We start from the raw sequence: 17,344 nt of genomic DNA, 5'->3' as shown, positions 1-17,344 counted from the left end.
ACTGGACAGCCTGGCTCAGTTCCGGGGACGTCGACCGACAACTTGAACTGGTAGGCTGGGTGGAAAAGGCCAAGCAGGCCCAGGGCCTTACTTGAGCCCTAACCCTCAGCCACGTCCCTCTTTACCTTTCCCCCTTTCAATAAAGTTTATCGCCACCACCTACGCTGTCTGGCTTCACTTTAACGAATGCACAAATTCGTGAATTTTCGAATTCGCAGCGCTCATCACGATCGTGGCGACGATGGTGTTTTACCTAAGCGCTTTTTTCAGTTTAGCTAGTTGCTTGATGTGGTGAAGCGATGTCCACATTCCGAAACTTTGCAAAACCAAGGAATAAATTAATCGTACAAGGCATAAGTCTAGCGCAAGATATTAAAAGAGGAAAGAGACAAGAAAGACCACACCAGCACTAATTAGTTACATAAAATACTAATAAAATACGAGTTGACAGACTGTTTTCCGGTTCGTTGGCTTGTCTGGGAAGAAAATTTTCTTGGCTCAGTATTACGTCCTCCAACTTGATCTTGACGAATGCACATTTATACGGACCTTTAGAATCGGAGCGCTCATGGCGATCTTAGACAACGGCGCCGCTTACGTAGGGCGCTATCTCTTGTTTAGCGAGTTGCTCGACATGGCCGAGTGAGTTCCTCCTTTCCAAACGTTGTAAGGCCGATGATGACGTTAACCCCACAAAACCCAAGCACTATCGCACGCACACAAATAAAGAATTAAAACAACTTGTTCACCCTTATTTTTGGTCATGACCAGTACATCTGTAACCCCGACAATTGAATAGGTTTGTAAAATAACACTTAATATGTAGTAACTATTTATTCATTAATTAGTTTGCTTACTTATACACAACTTAACGTTAGTTTCAAAGCGTCGAAAACGCTACTATATGGGCTTTGAGCTAAGCTTCCCACGCTTAAATTAGCATTCCTGGGTGTCAAACTCAGCTTACGTATCAAAAACGATGTCTTGGATGTTGTGGGATTAAAGTAATCAGTTTCATGCAATACTAAAAAACATATCGTTCATCACCTGGTACGCCGGCTCGCCGGCCTGACTAGCACAAATGCTTGCTTGGCTCATTGATTTACGCCGTCTAATTTGATTTTACCGAACAACATATTTTACAAATTTTCCGGCTCATCGCGCTCATTATGATCTTCACCAAAGATGGTCGCAAGCTAAGCGCTTTTTGCAGTTTGGCATTTAGCAAGTTGCTCGATATTACGAAACAACAAGAAATTTATATGTTTGAATAAATACTAATAAAACATAAAAATAGCACTAATTCACGCCAATACAGTTACATACCGAATTATTACAAGGAAGCAACAAGTACCCGCACGAAGGGACTAGAATTTGTTAAAAATCTCTTTCAATAATCGTAATTTTAATAAAATGTGATCAACGCTTGTGTTTAACTTCTTGACTTGCACTTCTTATTGATCGAAGTCGCACGCATCACGCAGATCCTTTGTCTGTGGAGGACTTGAATGCAACCTATGGGGATGCTGGAGAAATCCTGGTTCGCTGGAAGCCCAATAATGCAAGCCTTCAGGATGCCTACATGGTGAGTCTTTATGCTAACGTTGTGGGGTCTCAATGTTCGTACTATTTTTTAAATCGGACTTCAAAATAAATCGCGTTGGATTGATAACTTACGTAGCCAGTGGCTGTTATAGATTCCTTCAAACTTGCAGCATCCGTCCATATGCAGTGCTGAAGATGACTGATCTAAGGTCATTCAGTTGTCATGGTCACAATATCATGGCAATTATAAAATCGCATAAATGTGTTTTTTTAAGAGGGAGCTTTAGCTCGGGTGCTCCTTTCTAAATACATGTAAAAAACATTAGTTTTTCTTGGCAACCACTGCACCAAATTTGACGAGGTTTGTTGCATTTAAAAGAAAAACCTAAGATCTAGTGACTGCTGGTTTCTAATTCTTTATTTATATTGTCATTGTTTTAGTAAAAATTGGCTGAAATTGAAAATTTTCAGAAAACGAAACTATGATGTTTACAACACTCTGACTCAGCAAGGAAAAATAATATCACAATTCTGTAAATTGCATCTGATAGTACGTCTAAAGCGGACAAAATTGTTATGTTACACATGAATCTAAAAAAATGAATAATATGGAAATACAGCTTTTGCAGAACCCTTGTACACGACTTGCCAAATTCACGTAAGATATAAACTGACATAAAGAATTTGCCCGCTTTGAATGATCTAATGGCTTTACAGAACCGCGATATCTGTTTTTGATGCAGAGCTATTAATTTATAAACATCGTGCGTCTATTTTCTTTGATCTTTCAAATTTTTTGAAAATTCTTTTCACAAAATCCAGGCCATAAATCGAAATTCCGCTTGCAACAGTCGCTAGAAGTAAACTTTGTCTCTCAAATGGAACAAAATTAATTAAAATCGGTCCGGTTGTCATTTCAGGAAAGCGTTTTTGCGTTTTACATGTATTTGAATAGGCCGCGTCGCAGTTGGGCCCGAGCTAAAGCTTCATCTTAGTATCACGAAGTGGTGCGGTAATATTGCACAGAAAGAACAGTAATTTGGTTATAACATAACATTATTACCGGCAACGTCATCATATATATAAATGCACATAATTTGCCTCCCCAGCTGCCGTAACATTCCTTCACATAAAAGTTTTGTACGTACTTCTCCCCTAATTCCGCCATAGTCCACCCACTCGCAACCGTTAATGTCTTTTTTTTAATTTTCAGGTTCGTTACAACGAACTGGAATCCTTCAACAGCGACAGCCTGGAGACAGTAAAGAACAATTCGGTGTTGCTGAAAGGCCTTTTGCAAGGCCGCAACTACTCCATCAGCGTTGTCGCTGTCAGCAAGGGTGTAGCAAGCAAGCCAGTCTTCACGTATCAGTCGACACGTAAGTACACAACCGTGCCACTAGTGAGCTCTAGCTTGTCCGTGACCCTATAAATGATGTCCAAAACATGGCGACCATGACGCATTTGCGGCTCTAACAATTGCTTCCGCTACATCAAGCCAGAAAAGGCATAGCCTCCGAGATAGGCTTTTGTTAATCAAAGGGAGCTGTCGCTGGGGCGTGGACTTGGACACCACCTATTACCACTTGCTTAATAGCGGTTTACAGGATATTTTTACTGCAGCGGCAACGCTGTTAGCGAAATCTTGTTGTGTAGAGCTTAACCAATGAGCAAACAAATACTGCAGCTACCTACCATACCCTACTCAACTGCTAATTGGAATCTTTGGTAGCGACTAATTGTTATAACGTGTGGTTTTTTTATACTTTTATTTCGATGAAAACACTCACGCACTGCAGAAATGTTTCAAACGCATCGTCATTGGACAAAGTGCCATTAGATGTCGCTGGCATATTTGCTTCTGCCGTTCACGGCTCCGGCAACCTGGTAATTTGCAAACGGTAAGAAGCTTACCCACAAGCTAAAACACTCTAGTTTCATTGGGAGCGAAAGCACGAGGAACGGTAAAGGAGTTTAAAAGAAAAGTGCCTGCTATTTCGTGTGAATAGACACGTGACACACGAGGGGCTTCACACACCATCACACGATGCGGTGCAAACACCGCATATTAACTGCCAACTACGTACTGGGTGTTGAGAAACTTAGTTGCAACTCACCATTTTCACAAAATGTAGCATTGTGTGTGCCTCTCGTGGCTTTCCAGCGGGTACAATCGGACAAGCTATACTGTCCCTTGGACTCTCTGTCTCGTCTTATTTATAACTTGTACATGATGCATATATAACTATAACATTGATAATCATATTATTGCAAAATTGGTGAGGTGTTAACAGTTCCCGCAATGTGATCGCCCCTTCGCAGGTCCGGCGTCGCCTGTAATCGAGGCGCTGGAGCCGGTCGGCCAGCACATGAACGTTTCGTGGAAGTCTGACGTGACAAGCCGGCAGGACTCGTTCGCGGTCGTCTACGTACGCAACGACACCGGAGAGCGTCGCCAGGAGGACACGCGCCAGAACTGGCTCCTGCTCAACAACCTGTACCCCGGCGCCAGCTACCAGATCCGCGTGTACGCGGTTAGCCACGGCCTCTGGTCCGAGCCGCACTCCTACTACCAGACAGTCGGTGAGTGGCCCGCCGGGTACTTCGTCATTAGAGAATTTTAGTGCCTCCAGTATTCCGGCAAGCGCGGGTGGTTTGCCGGTTGAGCGGAGGCGTAAACGTGGGTGGCCAGATTGGTGGCGCCAGCTGGCGGTGCAAAGCTCAACCACACAAACACAAAGCAAGTTGCTATATTCTGCTTAGACGCTGGCGTAAATTTTCAACAGCGGCGTAATCGCGCTCGCCATTACGCCACTGCCGAAAATTTGCACCAGCAGCGAAGCAGGATATAGTGGGTTACTGCAATTTTAGCTCTGTGTTTGTCTGGTTGAGCTCTACGCCACCAGGTGGCTGCACCGCCCTGGCCGCTTCGGCCGCTCACGTTTACGCCCCCGCAAATCCGGCAATCGCCCCCGATTGCCGGAATAGCGGACAGGCTAAATGTCTCTGTTATCCTTATAATCATCATCATCGTTGTTCTTGATGATGTTGCTGCTGCTGCTCGACTGAGACGTGCGAGAATGGCGCCGTCTGACGGCGGGTTCTACATATAGCCGCGGCTGGTTAGAGGGAAAACCGCGCCACGTTACGCGGGACAAGGGGGAGGGAAAGGTTTCTTATTATAGTTGGTCAGTGCGACGGACACAGCTCTTGGTTGTAATATTTCAGTCTACCTGTAGTTTGCAAATTCAGAGCATGCGTGCTGTCCATAGCAGTGAAGGCAGGCATTGAGAAAACTGTCATCAAATGTTTCAGCCGTAGTACGACTTGCACATTACAGTACCTGCGACCTACGGATGACATGCAAAAGACTGTTCACTTCTTGAATTAGGTAAAGCATAGACGGGCGTTTGCCTCAAAGAACGTTATGCAACTTAATTTCTTGCTCTGCCTGTGGGGAAAATTGAAACATCAGCAACTCGCGAAATCAGTTTTCTTTTTATCGTGTACGTCATCTAATTACCTTGGCCAAACCTATTCTTTTGAGCCAATCAATGGGAAAGATGTTCGGAGGTTTTAGAAATCGCGTCCTCAGGAGGCTTTGCATACTTACAAACCAAAACTAATTGGCGCACTTTTATATTCTTTTGTTGAAATAATCAGAAGAATAAGAATGGGCTGGGGTGCGTTTGGTGCGCATTCTCAGATCATGAACAGCAGGTTGCCATTATCCCTCAAGAGAAAAGTGCATAACAGCTGTGTCTTACCAGTACTCACGTACGGGGTAGACACCTGGAGGCTTACGAAAAGGGTTCTACTTAAATTGAGGACGACGCAACGAGCTATGGAAAGAATGATAGGTATAACGTTAAGGGATAAGAAAAGAGCAGATTGGGTGAGGGAACAAACGCCGTTCAATGACATCTTAGTTGAAATAAAGAAAAAGAAATGGGCATGGGCAGGACGTGTAATGAGGAGGGAAGATAACCGATGGTCATTAAGGGTTACAGACTGGATTCCAAGGGAAGGGGAGCGTAGCAGGGGGCGGCAGAAAGTTAGGTTGGTGGATGAGATTAAGAACTTTGCAGGAACAACATGGCCACAAATAGTACATGACCGGGGTAGTTGGAGAAGTATGGGAGAGGCCTTTTACCTGCAGTAGGCGTAACCAGGCTGCTGCTGCTGCAGATGATGATGATGATGATATTCTTTTGTGCATTCTCTGAGTTCTTTTGTATGCCTGGCCGATAGCGTTCCCTAATTCTGTGTACTCATTTCCTAAATGTACCTATCGTATGTGTTATTGTTCACGAAAAAGATGTGTTTTATTGAGTGTTCTTGGATGGACTGCTTGATTGTATTCTGCTCGTATACTTCCAGACGTCGGAATGATTTCTTGGGCACTACATCGTACGCTGTACTAAAGATGGTTTCTTTTACAAAGTTGTTGCGTTGCATGATAAACCAAATTGCGTTTATAAACTAACCCTACTTTGAAATTTACAGCCCCGAGGCCTCCACAAAACCTGCAAATAGTCAAGGCTAGCAACTCAACCGTGATACTCACATGGAACGCCCCAGCAAACTCCTTGGTTGATCATTATGCTGTTCGGTACCGCCCTATTGAATCTACATACTGGAGGGAATTCGGTAAGTGAATATTGTGGGTACGATGGAGCCCTCTTATGTTCAACATCGCAATTCGTTTGCATCTGCTCTTATGCTACAACTGTTTGTAAGAACACGATCATCCAATCGTTATGTTGGACATAATAAAGTTGAACCATGTTACAACAAAATCGCTCTGACACGGAAATACCTTTTTTTCTATCCAATATTCGTTATAAGCATGCATTCAATACTCGTTACAGGGTCATATCGGCGAAAAGCTATGCACCGAGCTATGGAAGGAACAATGATGGGTGTAACGTTAAGGGATAAGAAAAGAGCAGATTGGGCGAGGGAACAGACGCGAGTAACTTAGTTGAAATCAAGAAAAAGAAATGGGCATGCATATGGGCAGGACATGTAATGAGGAGGGAAGATAACCGGTGGTCATTAAGGGTTACGGACTGGATCCCAAGGGAAGGGAAGCGTAGCAGGGGGCGGCAGAAAGTTAGGTGGGCGGATGAGATTAAGAAGTTTGCAGGGACAACATGGCCACAATTAGTACATGACCGGGGTAGTTGGAGAAGTATGGGAGAGGCCTTTGCCCTGCAGTGGGCGTAACCAGGCTGATGATGATGATGATGATGATCGGCGAAAAAACACTTATTTTGTTATATCCAATAATTCGTTATATCCGTGTTGCTTGTTTCGAGGTTTAATCATGTAATGAAGGTGGCCGGCCTATGGCAAGCAGCACTTATACACGACAACCCATGTGAATAGGGGCCCTCATCTATTTCTTTTGAGAATTCCGCGTACCTTTCTCATGAAATAAAATTACGTGAGTTTGACAGGCGGTAGGCAATCATCTGCGAGGAAATGAACAAAATGTTAGCGTCATCTTTTTTCTCCTCCTGTCTCTCTCTCTCTTTATTTAGGTGTTGTCAACTCAACGTCGGCTGAAATCGATGACTTGATCGCCGGAGAACGGTATGTAGTTCGCGTGGCAACAGTCAGCAACAAAGTGGAAAGCACTGACGCCCAAGACGTGGAGCAAACGCTGTGTAAGTGCTCGTTCTTTTGTGATCTGTTTTAAGTGTCATGGTCAGAAGAGTCTTCCATCATCAGCAATACCCAGATTCAGTGAGAAATATTGTCCGAATGCAAGTACAGTGTGTCTCATGCATACAATAATTATCTGGAATAGGGTGGCGAATGCTAATGTGACATTATTGGTCACTGTGAAGAATGAAAAACTGGGCAGGAATGTTGAGACAAAGATTTGAATTGTGCCTAAACGTATTACTCTTCATGGGATATCGGGTTACCAGATACGCGGACGGCAGATGGTGGTTATGATTTACTGACATCCCCTTTGAAATGAAGCGGTGACAAATGGTCACCTAACCTGCTTGAGTTAATCGGGTATGCTATAGATGCCTTTCATTTTAGAAATTTTGTATACACCTCCTTAATCCATTTTCCTCTTCCTCAACACTCGTATATCTATCTACTTGTACTACTGCCTATGCCTGTAATGGATCCGGTCCTATCAATATCTTCCCTGTTTTTTTTTCTACAAATACTAAAAACGTCTCTTGCTTTTCTTGACTGCTAACCAGTTGATGCTTCCATCTACTTTCAATCCGAGCGCTCCTGGAAGGTGTACGTTAACTGCAGGTCTCGCTGGGTGAATATCTTCACATTACATCGTGCCAAGTGCTCTCCAGACGTTTTGCCGCAGCAGACACATGCATCACCTTGTAGTGCAGTAACAATGCCGGTAACGACATGTGACGCTTTGTGCAACCACAATGCACTGGAAGTTTGTGTGTGTGTGTGTGTGTGTGTGTGTGTGTGTGTGTGCGTGTGTGCGTGTGCGTGCGTGTGCGTGCGTGCGTGCGTGTGCGTGTGCGTGCGTGCGTGTGCGTGCGTGTGCGTGCGTGTGCGTGCGTGTGCGTGCGTGCGTGCGTGCGTGCGTGCGTGCGTGCGTGCGTGCGTGCGTGCGTGCGTGCGTGCGTGCGTGCGTGCGTGTGTGTGTGTGTGTGTGTGCGTGTGTGTGTGTGTGCGCGCGCGCGTGTGTGCGCGTGCGCGTGTGTGTGCGCGCGCGACACGTGTTATTGTCGCAGCAAAAAAGAAAACTGCACGTTGACACTTATGTTGCTACAATCTATACTTCAGCAGATAAAAAAATACATTTAGTCGCTCACGTCTGCGGCTCTGTTAACCTTTACTCCGTAAATGGCAATACATATACAGGCAGGTGGTCTAAAAGGTTTACAGGACGTGAATTTCGCGAAAACGCTTAATTTCTTCTTGGTTTGGGTGTGCAGGTGTAGAATGAAAGGAAACGTCTTTTTATCGTACGTACTAACCCAGAATGAGAGTCCCAGTTCCTGGCTATGCGCCTAAGTTAATTCAGCTCTTTTGCAAGTCCTGCACCCGGTGAAATTTTGATGCTGTTAGTGTGTCTTCGAGTGATCTTGAAGGATAATCCTAGATCATGCTCACTTATTGGGCATATTGAATAAATCAGTGCACATTAAGTTGGCCGCCGAGTGTAGTGAAGATTTGCACATGAGCACTGTGTTTGACTTTCACCAATCATTAGAATGCGGAATTGCTGAAATGCTATTGTTTTGTTCAATATATATTCATCTTTAGTAATTTCTGTAATCTCCTGTTTATTGCTTGCCGAATGCAATTGCACTGGTATTGACTGGTTCACCTATTTTAATTTTATCATTCTGTGTTCAAGTCCAGAATCATGCATCACGTTCGAGTACCATATCAAGAGTAGCACAAAACTTAATATGTTGATTCAAAAACTAATAATTTAAGTTAAGAAATTGATTCTTCCACAAGCACAAACTTGACGTATTTATTCAGGCAGTGTGTGCACAGGCGTGCTACTTCGTGGCATTCATTTCTTACGCTTTCCTGCCCCGGAATAAGCTGGGCATTTTGCTTTGTTGTAGAGTGGCACTTCTGACCCCTCTTTACGCAATTTTTTTCAGACCCCAACTCTATCAAGCACGTAACTCACTTCCTTGACTCCCAAAACATCACCTTCGAGTGGACGGCACCTCCGGGACGCGTCGATTATTACATCATTGTTTACAACCCTCTCAACGACCAGAAGAAGCAGAAATCGCAGCAGGTAATTATCTAGTTTTCTACCGTTCATAATAATATTAATTATTTTAATTATTTATGCATACACACATGCGTATGTACGTGTGTCTCTACATTGTACGGGAGCCCCCGTGACAGTTCCAACTTTGGGGCTCCCGCTGTATTAACGATTTTACGTGCACTTTTATGTGAAGCTTTTATGTAAATCTAACGTATGCATATGGATAAGCATATTTACGTATAAAACCATACTTGCACGAACCTTGGGTAACCGCACCTCTTTTACAGCACCAGGTGACTAGTTACTTGACGCAATATACTGATTTAAATAGAGAGTTTTAGTATAGCGCACACAGAGCCTCTGACGCATGCGCATAGCGCAGTGGACAGCTTTGCGGGTTACGTATGCGCGCCTTTTGATTGCGGGCTTTGTGGAGCTAGCATAACATGGCGGCGCCCGGGCAATAAATAAAATGTAGCGGTGCGGGAATGTTCGAAAACTTTGAACAACGAATCGAATACTGTTCTATGCGATTGAGTCCTCGGGTCAAGTCACTGTTCGATTTAGACGTCGAATCGAACAGTAATTACTCAAAAATATGAATATGTCTCGATTATCTTTCGAATATATTTTTTCCAATATTTCTCGTTCTCCATGGTCAGGCATGAAATTTAAGGAAAAAATGCGATAAATTTCATCGCATCAACAGTGGACATAACTTACTAGCGCATGCGTCGTCGTTGAAGCAGCCAGACCTTTCCGACAAAACGTGATCACTCGAATAAAATGTTGTTTAGGCACGGCATTCGGCAGTGTATAGTGTTTGGTGCTATGTATAGATGCAGCAGACAGCATTCATATCCGGTTTGGTCGCAAAGGTATACAGATATTAACTAGGTCATAAAGGCTGCTTTTCTAAACTCTGTATGATAACGCATGACCGCGTATGCTCTGAAGAGCCATGACTCAGCAAACAAACTGCTTGGTTTGTTTGCTGAGTCAACAAGGTGCAACAGTGTTTAGAGTACGTTGGCTGTGAACTAAACTTCTGTGAGCTAGAGTACTCTAACTAAAACAGTTTTTGAGGATATGCGTGTTGCAGTGCGCTCGACACCGCCTTTGACAATGTAGAAATCGCATTGCCGACATTACTGCATTGGCAATTGTATGTACATGTAGCGTTATTAATAATAATAAAGACGCTGTGTAGTGGCGAAGTTGCGTGTTTATGTTTATTAATAGCTAAATTTTCATGTGGCCTACTTTTCTGTGTGGTATGGTGCCGCCTGCTGTATTGCTATAGCGAGAATGTTTTGGTTCTATTGGTTCGTTTGAAAGCAGGCCTACTGACACGATATTTTCGAGCTATTTTTTTTTAAAAAAGCCCGTACCTCTGGACCCCAGAAAAATGCTATTAAGCCTCGCACCGCCCTAGATATTTAATTTAATAGCTTTTCCACAGCCACTTTCGGTATAGTTTTCCTGGAGGATACTGTGTCAGGGCATCACAGCACAGTATCCTCCTGGGAAACTAAACTGAAATCCGCTGTTGAAGTGTTATTATGGTAAATTGTTTGCAGTGCTCTGAGGTTTGTCATTAATTTTCTAGGGATTCGAGGTCTAGGAGCTTCATCTAACGCAAAATAAATATGAACAGTCGAACATTTCATGTTGGTACCCCTTTGAAACATTCAGTAAGATTTTATTGTCTGGGCTTTTTGGAGTCATTATGGATACCGCGACTTAATATCTGCGCCTGTTACACCCGCATTGCAGGTTCCAGCTAATATAACACGTCCTGGAGACAACGTAAACGTCGTGATTGAAAACCTGAAGCCTGGAGAGTTGTACTCCTTCCGCCTTTACGCCGTCAGCCATGATGTCAGAAGTGAAGGTTTCGGCGTCCAGACTAGAACCAGTGAGAACTTTTTTTTTCCTTACAAATCTTTCATTCTATCTTTAAATTCTCTTGGCAAAAGTACTGCATCAGCAGCACATAGATTTATTCATGTGCCATTCTAGAGTTTTGCCATTGCGAACAAGCAAGAAGTACTTTTGTGTGAATTTCCTCATAACTGTGATGGTTTCTTGGTATTGGCTGTGGCTACATTGATTTTTTTAGTTTTGTTCAGTTCAGTACTTAAAATAGAGCGTGAAATATTGAACTTCTTTATGGGGCAGCGGAAACGACGAAGACACAAGGAAGGAAAAATACAGAACAGCGCTGATAGTTCTTAACAACAGGTCGTAGTTGTAGGAGAGTTATTCATCCTAACAACTACGACCTATCCAAGCCACAACTCTGTCCTGTATTTTCCTTTCTGATGTCTTCATTGTTTCCGTTGGGCCATCAAGATATCCAATCAGTACCAACTTACCCAAATGTCGATTTTTCTGCAGCTTGACAGATGTCTGTACTTGTGGATGACATGACTGCAGTTACTTGAGGAATTGTAAGCTAACTCTAAATTAAACGAACACATTTTTTTTCTTCCAGTGCCTGTCATCGACTCTGTCATTAACATTGTTGCCGACGAACATGAGACTCGAACACTGGGCATCAAGTACACGCCCACGCCTCAGCGGCACGTGGTCTTTGACCGGTACCGGTTCCAGCTTAGCGATACCGGTATACCGGCGCAGGAAAAGCTGTCGAATGACACCAACCGGCTGGTACTCTTCGACAATCTTGTTCCCGGAAGACTCTACAACATCAGCATTTGGACAATCAGTGGCGGAGTCTACAGCGTGCCCATCTACCGACACACCAGGCTGTGTAAGTTGCATTGTAAATCATGTGCTGTTTACATCTAGAATAAGGATAGAGTCCTTAAATGTCCATAAATCGACAGTTAAAATCCAGTCCATGGAAAGCTATAGCTAGGGAACTCGTGTATACATACATGCAAATGAAAAATAATCTTATTTTTTCAGCGAACACTGCAGCTATCTAGAAAGCTCATTACCAACTCTCTCTCTCTCTCTATTTCTTTCTAAAATGTGAACAGATTGATTTTTTGCGCACTGCTCTCATTGGTAAGTAGTTTCCTTCTATTACCCTATCCTCTCTCCCTGCCTTTTCACTCCCCTGCACCGAGACTGCGCTAGACAGTTACATTGTGGTCACCTGTTATTTCCTTCCCTTCCGTGTCCCTTATTGATTTCAATAAACAGCCAATTTCCATATGTACTGTGGACGCGCAGTCCCGGACCCGGTGAAGGAGATCAAGGCGCTGACAGTGACGGACACGGCCATCTCGCTGGTCTGGGAAAGCGCCACGGGCGACCGCGACGGCTACGAGGTGCAGTACCTGGACCACCGGGGCGTGCTCGTGCAGAACTTCACCCTTGGCGAGCGTATCTCGTACGAGCACCTGCGGCCCCACCACAACTACACCTTCGTGGTTGCCGTCATGAGCGGGTACGACACGTCCACCGTCCGCCGCAGTCTGCCCATGTCCCGCACCTTCCAGACCCTCGAGTCCGGTAGGTTCCAGTGCGGTCGATCGTTACGGCACTGAATCCACAGACTGTCACGTTTGCACACCTTAACCATCGTGAACATGTGTAGTGTCACGACTTGTCAAGAACGTTCATGCTGATACCAGGCAGCAAACACTGTGGAAGCTAGCCAACTAGTGCAGTGACGAAATTCTCGCATTGCACGCTTTTACAGTGCAGTTCTTCTCGTTGTGCCCCTTCCGATGGCAGTTGCCAGCCTGCTCCTCGCTTTCTCTTTCCTGTTAACTGTGTATATGTGTTAAAAACAAATAATAATAATAATAATAATCGATCTGCAACATGTATCACGAAATAACTGTTTCATACAGGTGTATATTACACTTTACAAGTATGGAGCTCTGGGCGTAAAGTTACGTCAAATAATGTGTTATTTGGCACCTTTCTGCTTTTTGTATGCAGTGTACTACGTTTTGGTCGCAAACGCAACGGTGCGCTACAGCTGTTGATCGCACAAAAGTGCCACTCCGCTCGTTTAGTAGTTAATGGGCTCAGATCTGCAACACCGCCTATGTAATCAACAGGTCAGGCTTTGTGATATAAAGTTATGAGGCTTAAGATTACATCGAGAAACATGGAGCATACCCACTTTTTTTCTTTCAAATGTGATGTACTATTTTTGAAGGCAAATGCGTGCAGCGATATAACTAGCCTTCGTAGCGGAGCCTGATATGTATGAAGTGGAGCATAATTTACTAAGGAGGCCGCGCCCCTCGAGTATAATTTCTTTTCGTTACCTTTCATGCGCAGCTGCACACAATGGTCCGTGTGCGACATGGCTCCCGAGATCGAGTACATGCTCCGAATCTCTGAGGATAAACAGCACGAGACCGTTCGTTGCTGTCCTTGTTGTAGAAGTTGATGGCAATCAAATGACATTGGGTGCCGGTCTTGGAGGCCACGTCGTGCGTGACCACTTTTCGTAGTCTACCATGTGGCGACAAGCTCAAATGATTGGTGGACTTGAATGGAAACAAAGATGGATTATGTCACCAGAGGCACGCCAAGGTCGAGTTCGTAACTGGCAGGGTAATTTAGTGGCCAGTCATAAGCACTCCGCGCACAACGACAAGATTGTTATGTCATGAGTGTACTTAGACTACCACCGTGTACCGACGTCGTAGACCTAAAAGGTCATCATATGCCTAACGAACCAACAGTAGTCTACATATTTCAGTATGTTGGTGTTCTGTCTCTTCTGTCACGAGTGTGTGGGGAGCTTCATGGCAGGGCGCCTATTACTACAAGAGCACCAGCTATAGAGAGCACACCGATGCAAATGCACTGACAGCTTCATGTATGTGCTCGTGTGTCCTGTTCAGTCATTCGTTGTTGTTTTCGAAGCCTCATTAAATTGTGTATTGATGCCAACTTGCCCAGCTTTTCATGCTGATAGACTTGTCTTTATATTGTAACTTAACAGTGCCAGGGAAGGTCCAGAACTTCCAACCATTCGAGCTGAAACCAAGCGAAATCGTGCTGCAGTGGTCGCTTCCATCCAGCGAACAGAACGGCGTGCTGACGGGCTTCAAAATCACTTACTACATGAAGGTGAGTGCATGTAGTGATTCACAGCATGTACATAAGTAGCCCCGATAAAACCGATTGGTTTATTCAAAATATCGGATAATTTGTCGAATTTGTGCGTTCCCATAGTTTCTACGGCAAATGTTGCCGGAGGCTCATACATCCAGAGCGTCTCTACCCGGGTAAGCTGACGGCTTGCAAAGTAGCCGTCGGCGCCTCGTTGGTCTATCTTTATTGGGCTTTGGCCGCGTGGGTTCGAATCCCATCCTCATCGCCATTGTAGTGTCTTTACACTATTTATTCAAGAGATGACATTCGATTGCACACACAACACAACAACTCTAGTCCCGCTTTCAATCACTGTCGGCCAGCATACCTTTCGGGATCATGTCACTTGTAATGGGTGTCACACCAAAACTGAAGCGTCTTTTGAACGTAGCCAATGTCACAACACTACAGTTGCCACTGAAAATAGCGAAGTTGCGGCGTGCTGCTACTGCGCCACGGCGGGCCGGTACGCGTATTAACCAAACTGCAACGATATTTCACTCTGGCCAAATTGGTTATAAATGTGTAGTATATACCACTCAAGAAATCTTAGCAAAGGCGCAGTGCTGGTAATTGAGCGCCTTCAGAAACCACCGGTCGAGTTGTTGCCTTTACGAAAAAAGCCATGTGACAGAGCATTTGCGCAATTGTATCGTGCTCCTCTCAAGCGTGCGTTCGGTGAACGAGGTCGGCTGCATCGTGATTGGCGACGAGGAAGCGACAGGGCGTTCTTTATCTCATCGGCACCGCTCGGCCAGCAGGGCCGGTATCTTGTAGCGATGCCTTTTCCGATTCTATGCTTTTTCAGGCTTTTCGCGCTTGGCCAGTGGTCAGAGTGACGGTCTGCCCACATTATCAACGGGATCAGGCGGCCGTGTGTGGTGGATGATAAGAATAGCATAGAATAAGGCATAAGGCATCGCTACACAATAGCGACCCAGCATGCATTTTCTCTGTCATCCGACGGGAGCCGACCTTGCTCACCGAACACACGCTTGAGAGCACCATGATACCGCTGCGCAAGCGCTCCGACACGTGGCTTTTTCATATTTCGCGGGCTTTCTTTGCAACCCGGAAAGGACTACGTGAGACGTATCGTAAACAACTCGATCGGCGGTTTCTGAAGGTGTCTACAAATCTACGCATCATACTTGGGGTCCTCCGCCAATAATTAAAAAGTTGGGCAATTAAACTTAATTAGTGAGTTATGGGGCAAACGAAAGAAACGTCTGAGTTACTATAGGCTATTGTAAATAGTATGCGTTCGGTTCGATTCGCTTCCGACGCGCCTCAAACCAAAGCGCTCCATTAGCAGAGATCTGTTTGCGGCGGCTGCTGCGAATCGCGTCCATGCGTCACCCACGCGCTCTCTCTCGCGATCTCCCGATTAGCGAGGCAGTCGCGCCACACTTTCTCCGTCTGCAACGTGCCGAACGAGATAGATTGTCCGCGCCAGCCAATATATCGGGAATAAAAACACGTATAGAGCAGCGCTCAAATTTCGCATTAGGGAGTATCGTAATCGTCGGTGATTCTTTTGGCGATGATATATGGGGCTTTATGGCGCAAGGGCCAAGTATGGCCAAAAAGCATGGCCACGGTGATTTTTTTTATTAGTAGCCTCTTAACAGCACCTGAGCACATGACGCGTGCACGTCGCCTCCGAGATTATGCAGCCCGCCGCGAGCACGGTGGCCCCCGGTCACGTGTTTCTATTGACGCCCAAACCCAGTGCTCGACCGCTGCACCCCCATGCAGCGCTCGCGTGTACCACGTTTCTAGGTACTTTTTTTTTCCCTCAGGCGCGACAGTGAGCGCCCTAGTTCCTTCTAGATATTTGGTGGAACTATGGAGATGTTATCCGCAGTTGTTGCTCAGTGGCTATGGTGTAAGGCTGTTGGGCACGAGGTCGCGGGATCGAACCCCGGCCACGGCGGCCGCATTTCGATGGGGGCGAAATGCGAAAACACCCGTGTACTTAGATTTAGGTGCATGTTAAAGAACCCCAGGTGGTCGAAATTTCCGGAGTCGTCCACTACGGCCTGCCTCATAATCAGAAAGTGGTTTTGGCACGTAAAACCCCATAATTTAATTCTTTTTTTAATTCTATGAGTTGTTCCATTGCAACTATTCACCCTTTTACGCATTTAATCAGCTTATCCAGGGCAGAGAATTATTTCTACGTCGTGCTTGTTGGCTCTTTTTTAGCTTGCACGAAACTTTATGTATCAATGGCATTGCCATAGGTCATGCTCTACCATTTCTATAATCGTCAGTATTTCTCATTCATTGTCCTTAAAATTTTTTAGCAATTGACGCAATTAGGCTGTTAGGGAACTGGCTATTCTTTAGTCTTTCTGCCTGAACATGTAGACTTTGTGCAGCCTTATGGAAGCAAGATTTCTTTATACATTGCATTAGGCAAAAAATCACCACACGTCATTTATCAAGCTTTGAGGGCGTGGAATTGCATTTCATTGTATAGCTGTAGAACTTAATATCTAAAATTTATGTCAAGCGTTAAAGTTATGTGAAAAACAGCACATTTATCCACGACAACCTAACATTAATCCATTATTCTTTAGTAATTGTTTAATCACTCACATGGGACAATTATGATTTTGGACAACTACATGTTTTAAAGTCATTGTAACTGCTTACTCTGATGGAATGGCAGAATCTCATTTAGCATGCATTAGTGACTAATTCATTCTACTTCAATCGAAATCATTGATGTGAACCATATGAAGACTAAAAAGGAGTTTTGTTGTTGTCGTTGTTTTTGTTTCAGGGTTCCTTGACCTATCGCCACAAACTGTTTGAACCAACTGAAACAAAGGGAGTCATCTCAAACCTTATTCCTGGACGAACCTATGTCTTTGAGGTAATAAAAAAGATATGCTCGAAACTCTGCAAAAGGCGAAGTAGAACTCAAGCAAGCTGTAGTGGAATTTTTAAATT

At 44.6% G+C, this 17,344-nt stretch overlaps 1 protein-coding gene across 1 annotated transcript in view; it reads left to right on the top strand.

Moving 5' to 3' along the window:
- The window catches only part of LOC126544557 (tyrosine-protein phosphatase 10D-like), a 169,982-nt gene that overhangs the window by 127,771 nt on the left and 24,867 nt on the right, over positions 1-17,344 (top strand). The window contains exons 7-17 of the mRNA XM_050191910.3: positions 1,485-1,585; positions 2,759-2,924; positions 3,868-4,128; positions 6,052-6,195; positions 7,092-7,217; positions 9,171-9,313; positions 11,066-11,207; positions 11,787-12,065; positions 12,494-12,775; positions 14,232-14,359; positions 17,175-17,267. Of these exons, the coding sequence (XP_050047867.1) occupies positions 1,485-1,585; positions 2,759-2,924; positions 3,868-4,128; positions 6,052-6,195; positions 7,092-7,217; positions 9,171-9,313; positions 11,066-11,207; positions 11,787-12,065; positions 12,494-12,775; positions 14,232-14,359; positions 17,175-17,267 (1,865 nt within the window). The remainder of the gene's footprint in view (positions 1-1,484; positions 1,586-2,758; positions 2,925-3,867; positions 4,129-6,051; positions 6,196-7,091; positions 7,218-9,170; positions 9,314-11,065; positions 11,208-11,786; positions 12,066-12,493; positions 12,776-14,231; positions 14,360-17,174; positions 17,268-17,344) is intronic.

The sequence above is a fragment of the Dermacentor andersoni genome, chromosome 10 (genome assembly GCF_023375885.2).
Source record: "Dermacentor andersoni chromosome 10, qqDerAnde1_hic_scaffold, whole genome shotgun sequence".
NCBI lineage: Eukaryota > Metazoa > Arthropoda > Arachnida > Ixodida > Ixodidae > Dermacentor > Dermacentor andersoni.
The sequence above is the reverse complement of the archived record's forward strand: the minus strand, read 5'-3'. Positions and strand labels throughout refer to the sequence as shown.